The following is an 18,170-nucleotide window of genomic DNA, read 5'->3' as shown; positions in this document are numbered from 1 at the left end:
AACACCAACTCTCCCCATTCCCTCTTACCCCCAAGCCCTGCAGCCATCCTCTTACTCTGTCCCCATGAATTTGATGATTCTGGGAACCTCCCTTTAGCAGAATCCTGCAATATTTGTTCTTTTGTGACAGATTGATTTCACTTGACATACTGTCTTCTGAGGTTCATTCATGTTGTAGCATATGTCAGAATGCCCTTTTTAAAGGCTGAATAGTATTTTGCTGTGTGTACGTACTGCCCATCTGCTGATGGACACTTGGCGTTGCTTCCACCTGCCAAGTATTGTGAATAAGCTTGCTGTGAGCATTGGCATACAAGCATTTGTTGGAGTACTGGCTTTCGCTTATTTGCTGGATCATCAAATAATTCTGTGTTTAATTTTTTGAGGACTCCTCATTCTGTTTTCCACAGAGGCCACAGTGCTTTGTATTCCTGCCACCAGCACCCAGGAATTCCACCTTCCCTGACACCTTCAGATGTTTGTGAGGAGATGAGTAAGGGGTGAAAGTTTACGAGTTAAAGGTTGAGTCAGAATCATAGAGTATAGTTTATGTGTCCCCCCCCCCCTCACCACTCCTACCAGGAAAGGAAATGAGAATTTTTTTTCTTGTTTTCGGCTTTTATATTCACTAGCAGTTTACAGAGCTGTACTTCAGACTAAGTATGATTAGAGTCAGCTTTAAACACCCAGATGACCTTAGGCTTACATTGAGAAACAGGACTCTTAACTTTGGGGCTGGGTGAGCATATCAGCCAGGAGGCAGGAAACTATGGGAAGGAGGATGGGCAGTGCAGTTTGCTCACTGTCCAGTGCCCTGAAGCGCCCATGCCCTTGTGCCAGGTATGAGCAGCCACTGTCTGCAGAGTGCTTCTCTGGTCTGGGTGCGTCTTGGACTTGCTAGGTCAGGTGAACCCTGCTGAGAGGGAGGCCACCCCAGAGAGGGGTCCAGGAGGAGAGAGACCGCAGAAGGGACACAACCCCCCACCGTGGTACACAGCGAGAGTCCTCGATGTCCCAACTGCTGAGTGCAATAGCATCTCCTTTCTCAGAGTCCTCCTGGGCCTCTGTTCATCTGGGCCACATATGGACATTACAGCAGGATAAAGTGTTCATATATGATGAACTTGAACAAACTGTGTATAAATACATGACCTTCGTTTGTAGTATGGTGTAAGGAAAATAACAAAATGTCTTTCACTCCTCGTTGACAATACATGTTTGAAATCAAACATGCTCTTTGTTTTATAGGAAATTTTGGCTGTTCTCAGGAAATTCTAAGCATTGCAGCTATGATGCAAATCCAGAATATCTTTGTGGTCCCCGCAAATCAGAAGTCTCAGGCGGTAGGTCTAGCCTTTTCCCCCAAGCCGTTCATACCAGTCTCTTTCACTGTGGGCTCTCCTTGTTGAAACTGTCTGGGAACCACCAATGACAGGGCTGTGCGAATGGAATCCACTTGCATTCTGCATGTTTGTTGTGTTCTGGACACTATGCCAGACGTTTTATGTGCCTCGTGTTCCCTTGTGTCTTCACCATAAACTTGGGAGGTAAACACTATTCTCATCATTTTTAGAGATGAAGGCACAGAAATGTTAGGTAACTCATTTGTGATGGCCCAGCCTTGGGGCAATTGCGTTGCACAGTCCAGAGCCCCCAGTCTTAACCATGCCCTCTTCACTTCCTCATAAGGGAAACAGGCCTTCAGGTGCCTCTGGGAAGAGACCTGGGTGGCACCCTCATGGCATAAAGAGTCTTGCCTGGGCACAGCAGGTTAATTTTGGTGGTGGTGGTGGTAGAGGGGTACTCCAAGCCAAGAGATGGCCACCTGAGGCCCTGGCACCAGAGACCACTAATGGCGTGATTGCAGGGGGTGGGGCGGGGGTGAGAGTATGGGAGGGGTGTGTGGAGAAATCAGGCTATGAAACACACCCTGGATGTAAGGTGTGCTGACAGAGGCAGGCAAGTGTGAGGTCAGGGCTGGTTGTCATAGGAAGAGTAGAGAGTGGCAGCCTTGCACATGTAGGAGCTGAACTGGGATGTGTGGTTGGGGGTGAGACTTTCTTAGGGGTAGTTGTCCTCTGCCCTCAGAGTCATAACTTGATAGATATATCTTCCTGCTTCTGTCCCTGGTGAGTATGTCCATTTTTTCCACTGTTTTTTGGTGGTTGTTTTTTTTTTTAAATTTATTTTTAAAATATTTATTCATGAGAGACATACAGAGAATGGCAGAGACATAGGCAGAGGGAGAAACAGACTCCCTGTGGGGAGCCCGATGTGAGACTTGATCCCAGAATCCCAGGATCACAGCTTGAGCCAAAGGCAGATGCTCAACCACTGAGCCACCCAGGTGCCCTGCGTTTGCTTCTCTATTAGTCCTGATGGTCCTCCCTCAGCACAGGCCGACTCATTTTCAATATGAGGAACCTGAAGTCCCACCCACTGCCTGGAACTGCAGCATGTCCCCTCCATGGTCCAGCCTCTCCCCTCCTTTGCTTTCCTCTAGCACTTCTGCTACCTGCTGTACCGTATATGTGGCTTGTTTGGTTTTTGCCTCCACCACTGTTTATTCACTGTTACATCCCAAATGCTTAGAATAGCCTGGCCTCTAATGCACAGGAAACACCTGTTAACGAAGAAATGAATGGAAGGCAGGAAGGTGGGTAGGTAGGCTGGTTAATTATGTGGTATTTGATACAAGGAGAGAATTCTAGAGATACTAAGTATATTTGTGTGCTTCTGTGCTTATCATGTGTGCTGTTCCTTAAACTCACTAGAACGGGCAGCCCGGGTGGCTCAGCGGTTTAGCACCTGCCTTCGGCCCAGGGCGTGATCCTGGAGACCTGGGATCAAATCCCACGTCAGGCTCCCTGCATGGAGACTGCTTCTCCCTCTGCCTGTGTCTCTGCCTCTCTCTCTGTCTCTCATGAGTAAATAAAAACTTAAAAAAAAAAAAAACAGAAAAAAACCAAACACCTCACTGGAACAGGGTGGTATTGCCCAGGATCATACAGAAGGGAAAATGGAGGGACGAGATCTGAGAGGATTGTGTGGCTGGTGGTAGCTTCCGACTACAGTGTCTACCATGTGCCAGATAGCTGGCCCCCTGTCCTCTCGGAACCTTATGTTCTCCTGGGAGCTGGGGCTGGTGGGGTGGGGTGGGGGGCGGTTCTTCTGAGAGAGATGGTATTGACTGGATAGAGGATAGAGGAGGGAAGACACAAGGACAGTAACATTCTCTTGTATCTCTGGCCGGTATTACAGTGAATCATCTTAGTCCTGCAGCAGTCTTGATAGGTTTAATATCCTGATTTTATAGATAAGGAAGTTGAGGCTGAGAAAGGGTACATTACCAATCTGAGGTTTTTAGAAAATGGTGGAGCTGGAACTGGTACAGAGCAGGTGTCTGTGACTCTGCAAGCCACAAGCCATTCCGTGTAATGTTACCTCCCTGTACCAGAGGCTCACAGGAGTCGGCTGTGAGAATAAATGTTGTTTTATTCTTTCCAGATTCGAGTACACCGCAAATTTGCTGTGGAGGAGGGTGATCATCTCACTATGCTCAATGTGTATGAAGCATTTATCAAAGTAAGCACAGTTAGCCCTCGAAAGGCCCATTCAGTCACTCGAGGTGTGAGGATTCCAGAAATTCAGTTTATAAAGGAATGGCCGAGAGACCTCTGTAGTTTCCCATTAGATTATTGCCAGTACTTCTAACCCACTGGGGTTGGGATGGGGGGTGGAGGGGCTGCCTGAGTCTGTGGTATGATTTTGCCTGGAAGGACACAGGAGTTACTCCTGACGGTCCCCTACCTGGAGACTTGGCCTGCTGGCAGTGTGCTGACGGCTTGGCCAGGGACCTGGCTGTGAGAGGGCTGTGCAGTGAGGACCTGCATCTGCTCACATGCCCTACCCATATTTAGCTAAATGCAGTGTTGATTTTTTTATATTCTTAACATTTTGTAAAACTAAGCAAATGATAAGGCTTAAAATTCTCACTAAAAATGCTGAAAATTTCAGAGAGCTTTAAAAATGATGAAAACCATAAGAAACCTCTTATATAGCAGAAAGAGTGGGAGGGGGAAATTAGATACTTCAGATTTCAGTATCTTGTATTCGTTCCTTAAATATTGTCTTAGAAGAGGAGAAATACTAAATTTTTGTTTCACCAGAGATCTAAGGGAGTTTATTTCAGTTATTGAACAGTTTTCAGTAAAACCTGATCTCTTACTGAGAACATGGACTATGAGTTACAGCAGTTAAAATTCATTTGCGTAAGTGCAGCATTCTATCTTTAATCTGAAGCTTGCTCTGCTGCTGGAAGGCAGACACATGTTTACACCGTGTTAGTGGATAGTTGCCTTCTTGGAGAATCTTCTGTGAATTACATTTTCTTATTTAAAATGCCTTCCTGTCTGGCTTAGAATTTCAGAGGTACATCCCCACAGCAGTAATTTAAGACATAATGATCCACTTAAGAATGTAGGATAAAATTAAGCACTGTTGATAGACAAAGCATACTTTGGGGATTAAATAATAATAATTTGTGAATTATTTCTAAATTGGCAAGTGTCATGCTCACCTGTAGTCTCACAGAATGGTGAACTCAAAGAAAGTTGATTTACAAAGTTAATTTACCAAGACCCACAGGGAAGTGGTTCTTACTGATGACTTGCCAGTCAGTTGGGTATTTCAGATTGAAAACAACTCTGCTTGTCAGTAAGTTCTCCTTTGCCCTTTGGCGCAGGGAGTGAGATGGAAGAGCAGATGGTATGCATGAGGGTCAGCATCTGTCTAGGGAGATGGGGCAGGAAGGGGCTTGTTAAGATGGGAAGATCTTCCCCACTGAGTAACCAAAGGGGAGAAAGAGGAAACTGCCTGGCAGTGTAGCCACGGTTGAAAACTTGTCTGCATTTTTCTCACTCCCCCTCTGTCTCGGTTGCCCTGTAGCACAATAAAAACTCTCAATGGTGTCAAGAACATTTCCTGAATTACAAGGGTCTCATTAGAGCTGCAACAGTGCGAGAGCAATTGAAGAAGCTTCTTGTCAAATTCCAAGTGCCCAAGAAATCAAGTGAAGGTAAGAGCAAACCACCACACCTGGTGATGCTGCATCCTGTGCTGTTCACTTGCATTCCTCGACGGTCCGTGCAGGGCTGTGGGAGTCCACACAGTGTGCTCTGTACCTACGCCGGGCTCACACAGAATTGCCCGTGCTGGTGAAAAGCTGAGCATGTAAAAGTAGCATGTGTTTTCTATGGAGGTCCATTTTTATTTCTGAGGGCTGTTCTTAGTAAAAAAAAAAAAAAAAAAAAAAAAAAAATTTACAAGCCCTGACAAGACATCAGGATTATTAACATTTACATTATTGCATATTACATAGCTAATTTCCCCATGTAGACTTTGCAAGACATACTACTTTTGTAAAAGGACAGGATTTATGGCTATTCCAAATAAAGTGTGTTTTATTTTCAAATGCAGACATTACTAATCAAGTCTGTGTGTTAAGCCTCAACAGTCCCTGGGGTAAGACAGGAGGAGTGCTGTATAAGACAGGGTCTCTGGCTTCTGGCAGTGACTATTGCCACCATTAATTGAGGACATCATGGCAGGGGTTCTACAAATATTCCCTCACTTAATTGCCCACTCTGTGAGATGTAGGTGATACTGTCCTCATTTTACAGATGAGTTGTAAAATCCTAGGGAGAAATTCAGTGGAGTTGAGGACAACACAGCTGATTCAGCTGAGCCAGTTCTATGTGGCTCATAGCCTGTGCTTTTGAGGAGGTGACCCATCTGCTCATTCACTCAGCCATTGCCCCATGAGTGCCTGCTGCGTGCCAGGTGCCCTGCCACCCTCTATGCCCTGAGTACTTGCTAGCACCCCATTAACGCCTAAAGTAGGCCTGCAGTGTGCCAGTGTTTCCATGTGTGAGTTCATTTAATGCTCACCCTAATCCAGTGATATGTGCCACTTGTATCCAGTTTATAGATGGGATCAGTGGGTGAAGAGGCAAAGAAGAACTTGCTAAAGGTCACATAGTGTGTGTGTAGTGGAATCAGAACTTGAACTCAGGCAGTTTCATTCCTGCCATTTCACCCTTATTTTTGTCTCTGTCCTAAGGGCAAGCGATTACAAAATGGTGAAGACATGGTTCTGATTCTGAGGACAGTGAAGGGAGGGATTCATGTAGATAGAGTGTTACAGTGTGAGATCATAGGTTCTCTTCCAAGTTAGAGTAGACCCTTCCATACGTGAGGTACACAGAGGTGGCAGATGTAGTAGGAATGCAGGGAGGTGGGAACCTAGTGGGGTTGGGCCTGGGAGGCCACATAGCAGGCCTTGAGAGGCGGCCCAGTCCAGTCCAGCAGCCTGGTTACACTAAATGAGTACAGGGCAGGGGTCTGTGGAGACAGGTGCGTGGGGTGAGGGAGTATTAGATGCTCACAATATTAATGAATGAAGAAGCTCACAGGAGAGGGGAGAATTGAAACCAGAGTGGGTAAAGTTGGTGTCATTGATAGAAGCGAGAAGCTTCCAAAGTCAGCTGACTAGGGAGAAGCTGATCTAGTGCTTGTCACCTAACAGACAGATGGCAGCCTTACTTCTACATCTGTGTTTCTTAACCTGTTTTTCATTATCAACCTCTCGCTCAGGAGAAAAGTGACATTAAATTTAAGTTCTTCCTAAGGAGAGAAATTAAACATGAAAGGAAATAAGATTTCGTAAGGTAGTGGTGAGCCTTGGTAGGCCATACCATTGCAGTTTCTAAGATTCCCCTCTTCCTTGCCCCCAAGAGCCAATTTTCATCCCTTGGAAGCAATGTCTCCCTGATAAGAATATATGTTCTATATAGGAGTTTCTATCAGGTAGCAGTTGGAGAGAAGAGATTGAATCTTGGATCAGATTGTGGTTAGAAATGTAGATTTAAGATTTATCATATCAGTTCTGTGCTGAGAAACAATAGAGAAAATCATAGAAATAATAAATTATGTAGAAACTTAAAATTTCTGAATGTTAAAGAAAAAGCAAATAGTGAAAATATTTTTAGCAGACATAGATGAAAAATTAAAAAATTTGTCACAGGATGAGTTCATTTAACATGCTTATAAAAAATACCTGTTTTCAAGTTGACAAATGGGCAAAGGAACAGAAAACTCACAAAAGAAGAAATATAGATAGCAATTGATCAACATATAGTAAAAGAAGTTGTGCCTTTTTGCCATAACATTGCCAGTAAGAACATGGTGAAACTGACACTCCCATACACCAGTTGATGGTTTTGTAAATTACACCACCTTTTGGGAACTTACTTACCAATACACTGTATTTCATTGGATCTAAGATGCCATCATTTATTTACTTATTAAAGTAAATAAGTAAATAAGTAAATAAAGTTTTATTTACTTATTAAATATTTTATTTATTCATGAGCGACATACAGAGAGAGGCAGAGACATAGAGGGAGAAGCAGGCTCCTTGCAGAGAGCCCAGTGCAGGATTCAATCCCAGGACCCTGGGATCAGGACCTGAGCCAAAGGCAGACACTCAGCCACTGAGTCTCCAGGCGTCCCTAAGATGCCATCGTTTGTAAGGCATGCCATTATTTTATGTACCGCTAAGAAAAAAGTACTGCCAGTTACAATTACAAAATGCTGTCCTGATCTCAGTAAGTTAAAGGGGAAAAAAAGAGTGAGTCTTAGAATTGATGGAATGTAAAAAAAAAAAAAAAAAAGAATCGATGGAATGTGGTATGTTGTAAGCCACATCCATGACATTATCCTTTGCATAATCATATAGAATGTATCCTTTGGAAATCGTTTAATAAATGGTTGGGCTCTATCCTTGGAAGATGTTTACTGTAGCAATACAGACACCAATTAAAATGGGACATTCGAAAAATTGTGAAGAATTATGTGCTGTAGCTTCTAACCACAGAAATAACTTTGTGATGTACGTTATACGAGAAACATTAAGATTTTCTCCTAAAAAAGGAGTTTTGGGATCATTGGCCAGCCTATGGTGTGCTCCCTTGGGTTCTGGTGCCCGGCTTTCGTCTTGTCACCTGTGGCCTGGGGAGTTGGGGCATCCCAAGGTAAAGGAACAATCCAGCATGGTTCTCTCAACAGCTGTAGGCAGTGCCAGTGCAGGCACCCAGCCCCGGGAGGCATGGGGCTGGGGCTGGTTTGGGGAGGTTTGCAAGGCGGCTCAAAGCAGTCTGGGGTGGGGCCTCGGAGCACAGGCCTGAGCACACAGAGCATTGGGGAGGCAAGGGGCTCACCTGTCACTCTGTTTGCTACCTTGTATAGGTGATCCAGATCCAGTCCTGAGGTGCATTGTTTCAGGATTCTTTGCAAATGCAGCGCGGTTTCATTCTACTGGAGCTTATAGGTAACATACTTCATGGAGTCATTTGCTAAAAGGAGAAATCTTAAAGATGATCTCTACCCCATTAGAAAGCTGATGTGCTCGAAGAGTACAGAAATTAAGTTAAATAAGTTCTCTTTATCTCCTGCCTCCTTCCAAAGATGAGTTGAAGTTTACTACATAGCTTTCAGCATCATATCTTACTTGGTGGACATGATTCTCAAATATTCAGCTCATCCCTATGTTGTAGAAGGATGATATAATTATAAGTCTGGAGGCTGGAAATATTTCCATTCTAATTACCAGAACAATAGAACTGGAAGAGACCTTTCTTGGAGAAACTACCCTGGCCTTCGGTAGTTCATTTTGTTTTTAGAGACCTATGGGACTGAGGCCACTGCCTACCCTGGTAGGTAGGTTGTGGCCACAATTGCTGTCTTTGGATGTTGGCAAGTGTTTCTTCATGTGCTGCATGTGCCTCCTGCTACAGATCACAGCCCGTTTCTTCCAGTTCCACTTTCTGGACAGAAAATCACTGGTCACTAAAACCCTCCTAATAACCTCAGGACCTTGGCTCATTCTGGTCCACTTCACCTGAGCCTTTTAAATGTGCATCTGTTCTTTCATATGGGAGCAGTCCAAAGGCTTCCTCCCCAGCATTTCTTTGCATTTTCTCCATATTATTTTGTCATTAGCTTTTTCCCCTTAGAAAATACCATGTTCCTATTTTCTGAGGGGAAGTTGGCCACAGTGTTCCCTGTCCTGGATGCTAGGCTTTGTGAAGGAGTCCAGAGTTTCACTGAGCTTTCTTATTCGCCTTTTGGCAGCCAGGTCTCTTACATCTAATATCCTGGTAGCTCTTTGAACCTCAGTGTAGCATTTTACCTTTACCTCTAGTATGTTCTGTTTGTTACTCCAGGCCAAGTATTCTAGCTCCTCAGGGCCATGACAGTGTTGCCCATCCTGAGCTCCCCCTCTCTAATGTTTATGGCAACTCTGGAGAGGCCTGTGAGGGTCTGCAGTGAGTCCTGTCATTTTGCTGTCCTTTTGATTCTCCCACTTGCCTCAAGGGTATATTAGCAAGCAATTTACTAGCATTAAGAAAATTCTTTCACTAGAGTCCTTAAAAAAATATGGGCTACATGACAGGCTTCATGGTCTGCCAGTCCCTTTGAGGCAAAAGCTTTGTGTTGATCCGCTCAGGCCACCTGGTAGCACAGCAGGACCCTGGCGTGCTGGTTTTATCACAGAGTAGGAGATGAGCTCACTCATGGTGCTCAAAGCACTTCCCTGACACACAGTTCCCCACAGGAACATCCCATACTCAGGGTTTGGGCAGCAACATCCTAATCTGTTTATTATGCTCTCTTGTGATCTGATCTTACTGATAGTTGTGTGTTCGGTAATGAGTTTTTGAATTAAATTGAATCACATCTGAGTTGAAATTTGAAATGTTATCTCAGAGACATGGATCGTCCAATACTGAGCTTTCTATTCCCTGTTATTTTGTCTCCCCATAGCCTTTATCTTTACTATTTAACTTTGTTTAATAGAAAATTTTACAGAAGTAACTGTATATATTATTTCTATCCCTGAGGAAACTGTTTTGAAAGAGAACGAATGGAAGATAAACCTGAACATGAGTATGAGCAGAGCAGTAAATTTTTCGTGTTTTTTCCTAAATGGCGACATGCTGTTTTTCTCCTCTTTTCTGGATGACTTGTTCTTGACTTTTGGGGTGGCAGTGGGTGAGGGGTCCACCAGCGCACTAGAGAAGATGGAGAGAATAGTTCTTTTGAGTGAAGCGCCACCTGCATGCATTTTTGGATAATAGGAGACACATCTGTGGGAGAGTATTATAGACTGACTTCAGATAAAATTCTGTTTGCAAGGACTATCCGTGACGATCATGAATTACATATCCACCCTGCCTCGGTCCTCTACGCAGAGAAGCCGCCTCGCTGGTAAGCCACGACCTGCTTCTGAGCCTTGTAACTGCTCAGGAGGCAGGGCCTGCTTCTTGTTCACCCCCAGGCCTGGCTTGGCGCCTGGCATACATGTTTGTTGTCTTCGTTATGCTGAGTCATCTACGTAATTTCTGTTCTTATCAAAGATTTCCTTTTTTTTTAAAATTTTTTTATTTATTTATGATAGTCACACACAGAGAGAGAGAGAGAGAGAGGCAGAGACACAGGCAGAGGGAGAAGCAGGCTCCATGCACCGGGAGCCTGACGTGGGAGTCGATCCTAGGTCTCCAGGATCGCGCCCTGGGCCAAAGGCAGGCACCAAACCGCTGCACCACCCAGAGATCCCTTATCAAAGATTTCCTAATGCACATGGTGATATTCCTCTACTCACTTACGTGCTCAGCAAACATTCATTTTCACCTCCATACTAGGTGCTAAACCGTGCACTGGACACAGTGATGTGGAGGCAAATTGGGTTCCGGGCCACAGTCCTGATGTAGATGTAAATTCAGACAGCTTCCAGCAACTCAGGAGAAGGGACTGAGGGCCAGGGGAGTATAAAGCTTTGAAGTTGGCACCTCACATGCCAGGGAGAGTCAGGGCTGGCTTCATGGAGGAGGTGACATTTGCTTTGGGGCCTGCAAACAGAAATTTTCAAGCAGAAAAGAATGTGAAGGGAATACAGATGGAGGTAGGAGAGAGGCACAGCCACAGGAAGGTGAGAGAACCTGTCTGGGAAATGGGGAGTCACTGGTGCAGCGGGCCCGAGGCTACCCTACGGTGGTAGGTAGGTGAGATTAGGCGAGTCTGGGACCATGCCTGTGAAGGAACAAATGCGCACACAAGAGGAGGCATTTAGAACTTCTTATAGTACTTTAGTAGGTTAAGTTGTTTTTGTCTGCCCAATTTGATAATAAAAATGGAGCCTGTCTTCTGTAGGTCTTAAAATCTCATTTTTCTAGTAATTTTTTAATGTGTTTTATAAAAATACTGTTCTCACAATGGACTGGAAATTTTATAAAACAAGAATTGATTCTTTACCACAGATAGGTGGAAAAGACCTAGGAGAGAGAGGGGGCCTGGGGAGGGGAGATAATGGTGGAATGAAGGAGAGGGCAGAGAGATCTGCTGTAAGGTACTTGGCACCCTAGAGTAGTGGTTTCCAGGTAAGCAAAAGCATCACTTGGAAGCCTGTTAGAAATGCAGGTTTTCCGGCCATGCCCAGCCTTTCTGAATGAGAAACTGGGAATGGGGTCTACCAACCTGTTTTAACAATCGCTCCAGGTGGTTTTGAGGGGTGGCAACATTTGAGACCCTTTTGCTGAGACCTAAGAATAAGACTTGGTCCTGTAACCAGTGCAGATCCAGAAGCTGCTTAGCTGGAGTGAGACTTGGTTGTTCAGTTCTGGGTTTAGAAATGTTACCTGACATCCATCAGCATGCATAGTGAGTTAAAGAGGAAAGCAGACCTTGGTTCTAGATCTTTTCCCAAGGGTTTGCTGACTTTGGGTTGACTAATTTGGGAGTTGCTTAATTTGGGAGACTTCTTTTTTCTGCTTCATTCTCAAGGATCCCTGAAGGGCAAAGAGAGCATGGCTGAATAGAGCCAGTCCTGAGGCAGCCCCATTACTTTAGGGTGGCAAAGGGAGCACTCTTCTCTTGCTTCTGCAGAGGCCCCCTCCCTTGCACTGACCTTCAGCAGCTGGTCATTTGTTGGCTTCAAGGAGCACATGGTGGCAGAGTGGCCGGGATGTGTATAGTTGTTAGGAAAGCCCTGAATCAGCACTTTAGATATCTCAGAAACGGATATCTATCCAGTACACAAACTCTAAAATCTGAGAATTTGAAATTATCTTCTTGTCTCTTTGGTGTCTTTTTACCTCAGCCTCAGGCAAGGCCCCCCTCCTTTTTTCCTATAAGTAGAGGTATAATTTATGTACAGTGAGAATATTGACAACTGAGTACACTTATGTAACCCACGTTCCAAATAAGATATAGAATATTTCCATCTCTAAAAAGTTCCCTTGTGTCTCTTTACAGTTAATTTCCATCCCTTTTCAGAATCAGGCAAGCCAGCCTTTGCTTGTATTTCTGCATTTTCTAATAAAGTCCGTGCTCGGTTGAGAGTTCCATACATGCAGACTGAGAATCCAGAACGGTCCTGCACTGCTAAGTGAGATGTTCTAGAAGTCATGTCAGACTGGGTCTCCCTTCTAAGGGAACACACTCTTGGCTACCGCTCAGGTCGTGAGGCACAAGGGCATTTGTTCACTGTAGTCCCTGGCACACAGAGTAGGTACTGGGGAAAGGGGAAAGCTCACCAGCTCTGCTTGCTGTGGTTCTGGGTTCTCACCATAAAGTATAGGAAATTCATGTTTTCTCCTGGTTTCAGGGTTATCTACAATGAAGTTATACAGACTTCCAAGTATTACATGAGAGATGTGACTGCTATCGAATCCGCTTGGCTGTTGGAGCTGGCTCCACACTTCTATCAACAAGGAACGGTAGGAGTGAATAGAGACTATCTGTCAAAACCACCTCTTAGCTGCTTCTTCATATTTTTAAGTACAGACCAATTCTCCACTTTCAAGCCCTAAATTTATTGCCGCCAATAGTGTGTGGAGTGGAAAGGCCACTTCCATATCCCTACCCCATTCTGCGTGAAAGCACTATAGCATTTGCTCATAGTGAAGTGCATTTAGAAACAAACCTCTCCAACTTACAAGACAAAAAGAATGTATTTTTGGCTTTTCCTCTCTCCCTCTGCTTTTCTTTCTTCAAAAGAAATTATATCACACTTTGGACCATGTTCACAAGGAGTGGCACAAATATTCTCTGATGAAGATTGCCTCACAAAGAACATAAAGAGGTGTGCAAGCTTACACCCAGGGTGGTTTACACAGTAGTAGGTGATGACGCTGAGCGTTGGCATTCCTGTGTATACCCTTCTTCCATGGCAGGCTCATGTGCATGACCAGCAGGAGATGCAGTTTTGTTTTCTTTATTTTCACACACAAAAACTTGGTGTATTCATTGGAATGCCTGGGGAAGTCTATATATTCTTCTAACAAGATCTTTAATTGGTGCTTATATTTGGAAGGCTGGCAGGAAAACAGGTAAATCAGAGTTCAGAAGCTTCCATTGACTCATTCTCTTTGGTCTGCGTCATGTTTTTAATTGGAGTGTTTAGTGCAATCACATGTCATGCAATTATTGATACGGTTGGATTGAAGCCTGCCATCTTGCTGATTGTGTTCTGTAGTGTGAATTAGTTATTTTTCTTTTCTTTTTTTTTTTTTTTTACTGCTTATCCTCTTTGTTGCCCAGTGCCCGAAAACAGTTGCTTTAGATACTTTGTTCAGTTATATTACTCTTTACCCTAGAAAACAAAGTCCAAACCTTTACTTCATCAGGGCTATAACCAGACTGCAGTATTTTCAACCCCAAATTTGGATTGATGGATGCATTTAAAAATTGGGAGATTCTACAGTAAATAAGGGTTTCAGATTTCTCTTAAAAGAAATGGTAAGTCTGCCAGTGCAAGGGGTGCCTGGTGGCTCAGTTAAGTGCCTGCCTTCAGCTCGGGTCGTGATCTCAGGGTCCTGGGCTCGAGTCCCGCATCGGGCTCCCTGCTCAGTGAGGAGTCTGCTTCTCCCTCTCTCTTTGCTCTTCATCTCTGCCTCTGCTCTCTCTCTCGTTTTGTTCTCTCTCAAATAAGTAAAATCTTTAAAAAAAGAAAGTCAGTCTGCCGCACTGGGCCTGCATTACTGCTTGGCAGCAATCAGCAGGGGCTGAGGGACGGCTGCTTGCTGTGAATAATGCTGTCCGGGTGCCACAGCCGTGTTTCACTTGTTTGCTTCACTTGTTTGACTCCTGCAAACATTTGAGGTGTGGCCCTGTAAATGGAAGGCTCTTCTCATCCCTCCAGTGTCAGGGGAAATTGTCTTTTTCTTAAAGTATATAATTGTATCCAATCAAATGAAAACTATTTCAAGCCTCTATAGTTCTTCACATATCCTCATACCAATACTTCAGTTAGATATGAGATCAGCCACAGGCACCTATAAAAATTCAGAGTATGTTGTCTGTGCTGTGTTGAAGGGCTGACAAGAACACAAGTGAGATGTCTTTCCCCTCACAACCCCTTGAGCGGAAAACAGCAGACTTCAGAAGTCCAGACAAGTGAGGAGAACTGCCAGGCAGAAACTGAGGAGAATAATACAGTTGGGTAGTGCTGGTGGTTCAAGTAGGAGGATGCGAGCATGAGATGGGGGTTAACCCAAAGTTGTCGTGGATCCATTCAGACTCTCAGAGAACAGAAGCTGAGTCATTTTCCCTTCTCAGCTCAAAACCTCAGTTCAGGCCCACCAAGTTAGAGCAGATAGTCCCAGAAGTTCGAAGACAATGACAATCCCAGATTTCTGCATTAGTCTCTTCTCTCCAAATACCTGTCATCCAGCTTATTGACTTATTCAGATCACTGCATAAGATCAGAGTATTTTTAGAGATGCCTGGATCTTACAAGTCATCTGCTGCCACAGTTTCACTGTATAGGCGAGGGCCCCCAAACCCCTCAAGAACTGTGGCCCCTTACCTAAAACAATCCAAAGGTACTTCTGTTCACTTGTGCAGAGTGAATGGATTTCCCCAAGAGCTGTATAAGTCTCCAGTGGCCGGCCATGCATGATAGATGCTCCTTTGTCAAACACATGCCCCTGCCTACTGGCCTCAGAAGGTCCCTGCCTCTGCTCCTGGCACCTTTGGTAGCTTTCCATTGCTGTTTGCAGAATGTCACTCACCCTGTACAGAGGCCTGAAATGGTCCAGAGTCGGCTGTGTTTACATTCAGCATTCTTCTCAGAAACGAGCACCAAAAATGGTCGTGTGCATGGTCATGATGACATCAGCCCCATTCCCAAGCTAGGGCCACGAGTGTCTAACATTAGTTGGAGGGGTCCTCTTGGGTAAAGTGCGGGGAGGAAGGAGATGACAGAAATTCAGCAAGACCCCAGCTAGAGGGACCAGGGTGTCCTGCTCAGAGGTTCTCCTTCCAGGCCCGAAGTGTTGTGTCCTGATTCTCAGAGGTGTCCTTGGGATCTAGGAAAAACCCTCTTAACCCGGGCCTTTGCAGGTTAGTACAAGGTTTGTACTTGTCCTTTCTTCAGTATGCGTGGTTGGAAAGAGACTTCTTGCCGCTCTATGGGACTTGTGTCCCATTCACTCCGTCAGTAGTACAGGTACTTCATGATGTGTTCTGTCTCTAATTCGGCCCACGTTCTTTTAGGGCCCGTGGTTCCCCACCAGCAGTGGCCTTGCTGTCTCAGCCCACGTGGTTGTGCAGGTGTTGGGCACTGAGCCTGTTGGGGACCGGCAGTTAGGCCGGGAGTTCCTCATGTGAAGATCCTACTGTGTGTTAGGGTGACAGAGAGAGATCCTTGATTCAAAGCTTCTGTTCACATACTCTGCACTAAATGCATGTTTTAGGATTTCTAGCACTTCACCCTTCATCTTAGGATGTGAAGTGTAATGGTATCCCTAAATCCTATTACCTGGTGCCTGTGGTTATGATGTTATGCATCGTGTGCTGTTCATACTGTTAGGGAGCTCTGTTTTCTGAAAGGAAAATGTGGTACTGGGAGGACACCTCCTGGGTGTCTCTCCTGCACATGTGCTTGACAGGGGAGTCCGTGAGGGCAGTGCCCCAAGCACATGTACCTGCATGTGGAGATGTGTGCTGGGATGCTGGGTCCCCTTGTCCCGATGGAGAGGCTACCTTTCCTTGACCATTCATAAGAAATTCATGGAAACATGAGGTGATGTCCAGCCCAAGCCCAGTCCCCTGAGCACAGGGTTTGGCTGTGGTGCTGTCCTAGGGGCTTGGGTGCAGGGAAAACATGTCCCATTGCTACCTTCCCACAGGGCCCTACGTGACCAGGGTTGGCCATGGCGGGCTGGGGCCTGGGCTGCTGGACCTTACTGAAGGGCCATCGCTTTGGTTAGTCACTCTGGCTCTCTCCCACCACACTGCTTATTGAGGGGCACAGCATCTCCCCAGAGTGTGGGAACCAGAGAGCAGTGCTGGTTGGGTTGTTTATGTGAGGGTTGTGTTGAAGTCCAGTCTCTCTGCTGAGTGACCTCTAACTCTGATGGCTTCTCTTCTCTTGCAGCACCTGTCCCTCAAAGCCAAAAGGGCCAAGGTCCAGGACCAGTGAGCGGAGCTCGGCCGCCACCGCAGGGGGCTTGGCGCCCTCTCCTCCATGCTGCGGGTCCCCGGCCCTGGGTGGTGAGCTGGCCTCGGCTCATGTGGAGTCTTCGTGGCTCTGAAGTGGGCCACAGCCCGTTCATCAGCCCCTTCCTTCCTGCTCCCCTTGGCATCTGCATTCCTTGCTGGGATCCCGGGGGAGTTTGTGCATGGGCAGGCATCCCGCTGCGCTGTACCCAGGCGGAGCGGCTCACTCAGCACCCCTGCCGACCCAGCATGCCACTTCCAGCAGGCACACGGTTCTGGCCCAGCTTCATGGGGCACGCGGAGGAAAGCCGGCCACTGCAGGCTGAAGCGCTGTGCAGGCTGGACGGGGCGGGGGGTGCCGGGCAGGCTCTGCTTTCCTTGGCGAGGCCACAGCTGCACTGACCAGTAAAGTCTGCTGCCGGCTGTGAACAGGCGCGTGTCTGAGGACGGATGAGGCCAGGCTGCAGTTTCTGCCAGAATCACTGAGGGGCATGTGTGGCGGGCACAGGGGCTCCCAAACCAAGCAGCTTCTGTTTTCCCTCTGCACCGTGACCTTGTGTGTCTGTGGCAGGAGACTTTGCAAGGCTTGGTGACCGACAGGACTCGTGTGCACTGCTCTTTGTCAGCAAAGGGTTTCTGTCTCTTGCAGCGGGGCTTGGCTTTCTCTTCACATTGACATCACATCCTGATGCCATGAGCTGAGCACTAGTGAGTTCGCCAGCTCACACCCTGGCCAGAACCCTCTGTCACAGGAATTCACAACAGTTAGAGGCTCTAAGCTTCTGTAGCTCAGGAACATAACTTGTATATTTGTTTTTTTGTTTCTTTGTGTGGGTTCGGTGAGAACCTGGGGTGGCCCTCCCAGCAGGCTCTGGTTCTACTGTCGCCCCAGGGTGGCTTTGCCGGGATGACGTTTGCGTTTCAACACAGGACCGATGCAGGTTTTCCTCTTACTGTTTCAATGACTTTTATTTTAAAAACACGTAGCTTGAAATTTTATTTTTGTACTGATCTTAGTTTGGATGTGCCACTTTGGCACCAAACATGTATGTCATTTTTATTTCCATTTTGTAAACATGTAAATAATAGCGATAACTTGTTAATAATAGTAAACCTTTGTACCTCAAGTAAATGTGTTCCCTCCCTACTCGTGGTAGTCGTGGTCTGTTTTTTTTTTTTTTTTTAATTTATTCATGAGGGACACACAGAGAGAGAGGCAGAGACACAGGCAGAGGGAGAAGCAGGCTCCATGCAGGGAGCCTGACGTGGGACTCGATCCCGGGTCTCCAGGATCACACCCTGGGCCGAAGGCAGGCACTAAACCACTGAGCCACCTGGGCTGCCCTGTGGTCTGTATTTTAAGATGGTCCAGTAAATTCTCCTGAGGAAGTCCTGGACTTGATGCCCCGTAGGTACAGTGGCTTTTGAGGTTCCGTGGACACAAGGAGCCTCATCAAGCAAGATCACTGCAACCATACGCCCTCTAGACTCATGAGAGTAAACGGTGGGATGTTGTTTAAAGTCCAAAAGCGGGGTGGCGCAGCGGTTTAGCGCCTGCCTTTGGCCCAGGGCGCAATCCTGGAGACCCGGGATCGAGTCCCACGTCGGGC

The 18,170-nt window shown here is 46.1% G+C and overlaps 1 protein-coding gene across 2 annotated transcripts in view; it reads left to right on the top strand.

Annotated features, from left to right (window-relative positions):
• The window catches only part of DHX35 (DEAH-box helicase 35), a 65,999-nt gene extending 48,292 nt beyond the window's left edge, over positions 1 to 17,707 (top strand). For both annotated transcript variants that reach the window (XM_026009665.2, XM_072735858.1), the window contains 7 exons: positions 1,249 to 1,343; positions 3,508 to 3,585; positions 4,948 to 5,077; positions 8,308 to 8,389; positions 10,258 to 10,329; positions 12,725 to 12,836; positions 16,499 to 17,707. In XM_026009665.2, coding sequence (XP_025865450.2) covers positions 1,249 to 1,343; positions 3,508 to 3,585; positions 4,948 to 5,077; positions 8,308 to 8,389; positions 10,258 to 10,329; positions 12,725 to 12,836; positions 16,499 to 16,543 — 614 coding nt within the window. In that variant the 3' untranslated portion in view covers positions 16,544 to 17,707. The remainder of the gene's footprint in view (positions 1 to 1,248; positions 1,344 to 3,507; positions 3,586 to 4,947; positions 5,078 to 8,307; positions 8,390 to 10,257; positions 10,330 to 12,724; positions 12,837 to 16,498) is intronic.
• Positions 17,708 to 18,170: the final 463 nt, after the last annotated feature.

The sequence above is a fragment of the Vulpes vulpes genome, chromosome 14 (genome assembly GCF_048418805.1).
Source record: "Vulpes vulpes isolate BD-2025 chromosome 14, VulVul3, whole genome shotgun sequence".
NCBI lineage: Eukaryota > Metazoa > Chordata > Mammalia > Carnivora > Canidae > Vulpes > Vulpes vulpes.
The sequence above is the reverse complement of the archived record's forward strand: the minus strand, read 5'-3'. Positions and strand labels throughout refer to the sequence as shown.